At 43.1% G+C, this 6,812-nt stretch overlaps 1 protein-coding gene across 1 annotated transcript; it reads right to left on the bottom strand.

Moving 5' to 3' along the window:
* Window positions 1-406: 406 nt before the first annotated feature.
* LOC135390684 (uncharacterized) lies at window positions 407-5,718 on the bottom strand. Its single transcript, XM_064620502.1, has 10 exons — window positions 5,667-5,718; window positions 5,290-5,563; window positions 4,294-4,490; window positions 3,741-3,787; window positions 3,505-3,678; window positions 2,179-2,365; window positions 1,809-2,051; window positions 1,530-1,701; window positions 1,094-1,242; window positions 407-993 (listed from the first exon to the last, which is right to left on the bottom strand). Exons 1-10 carry the CDS (start codon window positions 5,716-5,718, stop codon window positions 797-799), a joined length of 1,692 nt encoding a protein of 563 aa, XP_064476572.1. The 3' UTR covers window positions 407-796.
* Between the last annotated feature and the right edge of the window lie 1,094 nt (window positions 5,719-6,812).

Raw genomic sequence — 6,812 nt, 5'->3', positions numbered from 1 at the left:
AATTCAGGTTAAATAGGCAGTGGAAACCTGGAATTGGCAAGGAGATTCAAGGTTGCCTGTTGGTTTGACACCTGATGTCAGTGAAATATGCAACGGCAGTAATTCTCCTAAACCATGCTTAAGGCCCTTCTTTTTCTGCTGCGGCAAATCCTGAATTCCGCAGCAGGGAACTATGAGTTCTGCATTTTTCCGCGGTAGAAGGCAAATTGCCCTAGTTCAGACAGAAAATACTCTCTGTTAGCACTTAGTGTGGAGGAACATGGTTACAACTCCAAAAACTGTTGTGACTTCGCATAACAAGATACATTGTGCTTTCTTCTGAGAGGGAGTGACGTTTGTCACTGACTATCAAATTGTACTTGCTAAGTGGCATCTCTGCATGTACAGAGTTTACTGTTGCACAGATGTACTTGACAGCTATGGACACCAAAGCAGGGGTCAGTGTTTGCATTCCACTCCAGAATCCCAGAGAGTTGAGGGTTAGAGAGAGAAGTTAGAGGGTTTTTCCAGCACACAGATGGGGCCATATCACGGCCTGGTGGCCTTATCCGGTTGGCACATCTACACTGTAATGCGAGCCGACCCGGTGCGAGCAAAGTCCGTTCATCTCGCGCATAAACTGAGTTAAGCACGCGGTTTCTGCAAAATTCTGCGCAAAACCTCATATTCCGCGGCAGACCTACAATTCTGCAAATTTTTGCAGAATCGCGGAATCGCAGAAAAAGAAGGGCCTTAACCATGCGTATCTCATTTCATAATCATGCATACTTTTCTCAGTGCACAGATTGGATTGCCTTCATTGACTGGATGCTGGCTCTGAGTGGTGCAGAAAACGGCTTTTGTGGGCCTCAATGATGGCTTCCCTTGGCTGACGTGGGTGGGAGTCACTCATTGGGCGGGTTGCAATTGGGGTTGTGTCCTCCAGCGCTTTCTTGAATGATGGCAGTGATGAACATCTCTGCAGCGTTTTTTCAAAAAGGACATCAACGTAGCCTGCAAAGGCAAAACATTCAATTTCTTTGCCAATAAGTAAACTTGTGAAAAAAAAAAAAAAAGTCGCGGATAAGTACACATTGCAGGTATGCACACTCACGGAATGTTGCATCTTCTTTCACAGAGCAGGCAACAACATGCCCTCCTCTCCCTTTTGGCACTTTCAGTTTCCACCTCTCTTCATCGGTTAGAGTTCTTGCTTGCTTGCGACAGGAATTTTCATTGAAATGTAGCACCGCAAGACAAGTTCTGATTGATAGAAAAGTGCATGGTGTTGTGTCAGAGTAATATTACTACCTTTCCATTCAATAAATGTATATTCCCCCCCCCCCTAATATTACTATTCTGTACATATTATTTGTAGAAAATATTCTTGGGAAATAAATGCTGCATCGGTTACGTGAAATTTCATACCAAAACATGAGAAAGGGTATAATACGTTATATGTAATGCTAGATTAGAATAGCCCGATAACATCTAAACTCAACCAGTTTGGAGGTTTCGCTTTTTGAGGTGAATGAGAATCTCCAACATACCTTTCATACATTCCTTCAGGAGAAAAAGCCACAGACTTTGATGCAAAGGTATTCAGCACGCTGTGGTAGGACTCCAGCCCGTATGTTTGTGTTGTAGGGGACAGTTGCCCAATGTCTTTCATGAGCAGCGGAGCAGTCACAACAGCCTTGAATTTCACATGTGCTGGAGAATCTAAAACAACAAAGAAATTGTCTGTCTTCTTTGCTGTACTACTACAACGTAGGATACAGTTTTCTTCTTCAAAGTATTAATTTTGAAAAATAGTGTAGGTACTGTACCACGTTTGAGCCATGCAGATTCTTGGTTGGGCTGGTGAAGGCAGCGAGGGTAGTTCGGTGCATGGCCCTCGTGCACATCCACTACGTGGTTTACTGAGCTTCTCCACATTTCTAAGAGCAAGCCAGCATTGCCTCCACTTACAGCTGCACACCAGTACATGTGATTCACTGCTGCGGGGATCCACAATTTCAGGTCCCTTGTGGCTGCACTGTTACTTGCTGCTACAAGTTTCTTCTTAACACCTGAGATGCCACAATAAATGTATGTTGCATAAGGTACAATCATGACATAAATTTGACACTATATGTAGCTAGCATTGCTAATCATGTGTACCATAAAAAGTTCAAGAAAAGTCCTTTTGTTTCATACCCTTCGCGACGTGCCACACATCAAAGTAATGCTTGATGTCTGGCTTCATCGTTCGCATGTATTTTTTCGTGGCTGGGTGGCGGTCGGTGGTCAGTGATGCCACATTCACATCATTTTCCTCGAGGAACTTTAGACCCCGTATAAGGCCCTCCTCCTCCATATGGCTGCTCGCTTGCACATCTGGGGACTGCAATAATATACATGATATGAGAACACGTTTTAACAAGGATGAGAGCTTATTTACAATTCCATAACACTGCTATGCAGTTCAGTCATGTGATGTTTTATTATTTTCAGATTATTTGCATTTACTCGTAGACAAATATTATGTAGTATTCATCGCGTGAATAGGATAAACGGCCAAATGCATGAATAGTTAAATAAGGAATTGTTCATGTGTCATCAATGTTAAACAGTACGTATTAACCATCCTGGAAGAAAAAGCTGGAGAATGAACAGAGAACATGTCAAACAGGATGACTGCTTGCAACCAACAAGTTTCTTAGGACAGCGTGCAAAATGCTGAACCACATGCCAGACTATAAATTACTATATAGTAGTCCGAGGCTGCAAATAAAGTAAACCGAGTCATGGCCACTGCCAAAGCAAAGTTCAACATAACCTCAAATATGCAAGGTTGAGTGGCTTCAGTATTCATTTTTAGCGCCCATCAGCAGTAAAGCACAGATAGCTTTAAGGAAAATAGCTTTCGCTATACCCCAGCTTCCTGGAAACCTGCTAAAATTTATCTGAAAATTTGTTCCCTAAACATATTCCAAGAAAACTATCCAATGACATGGGACGACAGCTGTATTCACAACCATGCAAAAGGAAGGCTCTAATGGAGTTTTGTTTTTTTAAAGAGGACAGTTGCTTGTTACTTGCAGCGTGCCATTCATCCTGTGTTCTCTAGTGTAAATGTTTGTTCTGCTGTTGTGTCTTCATGTACCAAAGACAATCTATGTCAGTAGGCTTGCGCTCTACCACATTATTCGCATTTCCCAACATGTAGAAATAAGGCAGTGTCGACCAGCGTGGCACAGAAGTGCTAGTTTTCTGGCATGGTGAAATTTATACGTAGACATAGCATGTAACATATGTAACATAGCATACGTACATATACGTAACATAGCACGTGGGAAATGGTTGCGCTGAAACATAATATTGTGAAAATTATTACTGCAGTGGCATAGCAGTAAAACTAGTGATCAAATGTATATGTCAGGGTTTCCACTCGTCATCATTCAAATGAAATTGTCGTTGTCAGGGTCTGCACCATTCCACTGCTTTAGTTAGGTACACGTCAAGGAACATATGCATGCGTACCTCCTTCACCTGAACTTGTTCGAAATGCACAATCTTGTTTAATGAGTCACAGTAAAAACTGTACGTTAGGTATTTAGCACTGTGCCCAGGTGAATCGCATCTCCCATCTGACGCCAGGTTAGTCGGATCTGTACCAAGGTTCGTTAGCAGTTGTTGTTGCTGTGCCTTGTACACCTGTAATGCAAGGTGTACCTGTTAGTACATATGATACACTTCTTCACAGACACCCTAGTTACTGTGATCAAAGTGGAGAGCTGGGATAGTTTGTTCGACATGTCCGAAACTGCAATGACGAAGCACAGAAACAACACAGGACAAGCTTATCCTACCTGATGTTGTGTCTGTGTATCTCGCTATTCATTTTCATTACCCTAGTTACTACAGAACACCACTCTGTAATGCAGGGCCTGGCTGCACGGAACTGTTCGCCTAATGTTGCAGGTCTCATGTTCCTCAAAGAGTCTGAGCGGAACACCTAATGAGTGCTGCTCTGAAAAAGTCTTGTGCAAGCAGACCCTGAACACTTGCCCCACACTGGAAATTTCTAAAGTCATATACACTTTCTGAGGCTAACGATAGATACGCATGAGAACACTTCAGTAGTGGCTCTTGTTCATACCTCTTTGACTGTTGGAAACAGGTATGCACTCTGGTACCTGTAGTACTGTCGGTCTGTTATCACATGAACACGCATGTGCCGAAGCATTCGCAGGGTTGTTGTGGGGCTCAAACCGGTGTACAACAGTGCTGCAGAAAGTAGTGCATTTCCTGCTGCTTTTTTCCCTATACGGGGTTGGCTGCTCCAATGCGATATGTGACCCAGAGGACATTCTGTGGCAACAGTCAGTAGTGTTCCACTTGTTGTGAAAGAGCATCTGCAGGGCTTTGAGCACTCCTTGCAACTTTGGAATAGTTCTGTGAGGCGACTTTCAAACACGATGAACTTCGGTTCCTCATGCAGAGCCTTTTCTTCTAGAGGTTTGTCCCTGCAGGGTATTTCAATGAAGTGTTGCAACCAATGCAATAATACAATTGTCATTGGATGCTATTTCGTCTGCTTTTCGTTCATTTCATTCATTCTTTTTTTGCTGCATTCAAGTTTGCAAGTACGAGACCGCTGATATGATACCGGATGGATGATTCATGTGATATGTTAGCCACTCCGTTTAGCTCCATTTCTTTACCTAATACGCACAGTAACTGTCCCCCTCTCCCTCCAATTCCTTCAGAAGTAAGAACTGGAGCCTGGCATACCTTAATGAAACGATTGCAGTGATGCAGACACAACAATGACCCTTGTTTCGTAAGCACTATTACTGGTACGCGTATAACTTTGCAGTAGAGAAAATGATTTCCTGTCACAGTACATAGGGGTCTTCTGTGAGGTAACGCCAAAGATATTCATAGAATAAGGGGTAATTAAATATCAGGAGGTGAACTCATGTACATGTTTGGACAAAAGTGTACTGAACGTGTGAGCGGTGTATTTTCTCCTCGGTGCAACACCCTAGCTGCGGGCTCGTTCACTCTTTGTGAGGGGTGCGAGTGGAGTGTGCCAGCAGCAACACCTATCAAACCACCGATACCAAAATTACTGTGGTGTGTTGCAACCAGATCACTCACCTACCCCTTGCACAAGTGAACTTGTCCACTTCCCCCTGCTGCTAGGGTGTCGTGCCAAGGACAGACATACACTGCTCATGTATTCCGTGAACTTTTGTCCCAACATGTACCACATAAAACAAAGGAGGTAGTTGTCACGTTAGCATGCTTGGTGCAACATACTCTAGGAAGCTCTCGCTCAGTGAAGGGTAATAAGTCACGTCTTCCTCATCAGCCTCATTCTCAGGGTCCACTTCCTCAAATCCTGAGCAGTCCAATATTGGAGATGCTGGGCAGGGTGGAAGCTCCTGAGGAACACTTTGTAAGGGAGATGACACTCGACGTTGCACTATGGGAGCTGCCTCATCAGAAGCTACATCCTGTGATGCCTCTTCCGTTTGCGTGCCAGTCGATTTCATCGCCACCAGTCCAAGCAGAGTGGTGTTGCACTGTGTTGCTGCATAAACATTACATGTTGAGCAACACTAGAATTACGCTTTCATTTGTAGTTGGATTTTGTCTGTTACTTCTGTACAAGAAGATAGCGGGTATGCACTTACAGGTGTTGACCAATCCAACAGATGTCATGGGCAGTACAGCTTGCGTAGCCATATTTCTTGTGGATTTGCGAGCAGTGCAGCAACAGGGGCATGTCCCAAGGCACATGTCTGTGATAGGCCGATCCTAAAAATTCAGCAGGCAAACTGTTTGTACCACTTGCTCACTGCAAATGACTGCATTGCCTTTGCTTCCTCTATTACCACTTACATGTCTGAGTGCTGTCTGACTGCAAAGTGGGAACACATTTTACAAGTAGAATTACATAAATGGCCTCTTGTGGGACCGTGCTGCTCATGTGTAGCATATGTAAATCTAAGTTTTGTTGTTTCATAATGTATCGTATGTTCATTGTGTGCTTGTGGTGGTCTACATGATGATAAAGGCTTGCACACAGATTGGTAGCCAAAAATGTATTTATTTGAGAAAAGGGTTCTGCAGGGCTTATGGGAGAGGAGGTCTTCCCTCTCCCAAATGTACTAACACAAGGTATAATTTCAGGGGGTTCGACCTCATGTCTGCACCCAATGCATATGTCTGGGCACTTCTGTTTTAGGCATTGTTTTTACTGTTATGAAATGGGTGTGCCACCAACAGCAATTAAGTGTTTATCGTTGAAAGTCACGTGGGTGGTATTCCTAATCGCTTACCATATTTTTTATGAACAACATCATTTGGGATAACATGGCAGTTACATGGTTTGAGTCTCAATTGACTGATGCCTTTGGAAAAGTATATGCCACATTTTGGAAAAGTATATTGTTGATGTTCTCACCTCATGATGTGTCAGTGAAAACTCACGCCAGTCATCCATGGTCTCCTTAAAAATATGAAAAAGCTCTGACTAGTATACAGTGCACAATTTTTATTTAGTGGGCACAGGAAGCTTATGAAACTACCTCATATGTAGAGTCACCCTTCATGTCCTGCTGTAATGGGAACTCTGGGAAGTCCTGGGTAGCATTGACAACCTCCTGTAATAAAGAGATAAGAAAATGCATTCAGAGGGCCCCACTCATTTTTATTACTTGATGGCCAATTAGCCACTGACAGCAATAAAAGCCATTACTATATTTCTAAGAATGCTGGAAATAAATAAATTGATGTAATTACTGCAATGAACTGCTCAATTTTTCACCTTAGATATA

The sequence above is a fragment of the Ornithodoros turicata genome, chromosome 1 (genome assembly GCF_037126465.1).
Source record: "Ornithodoros turicata isolate Travis chromosome 1, ASM3712646v1, whole genome shotgun sequence".
In the NCBI taxonomy this organism is placed as follows: Eukaryota; Metazoa; Arthropoda; class Arachnida; order Ixodida; family Argasidae; genus Ornithodoros; species Ornithodoros turicata.
This window is presented reverse-complemented; position numbering and strand designations above follow the sequence as displayed.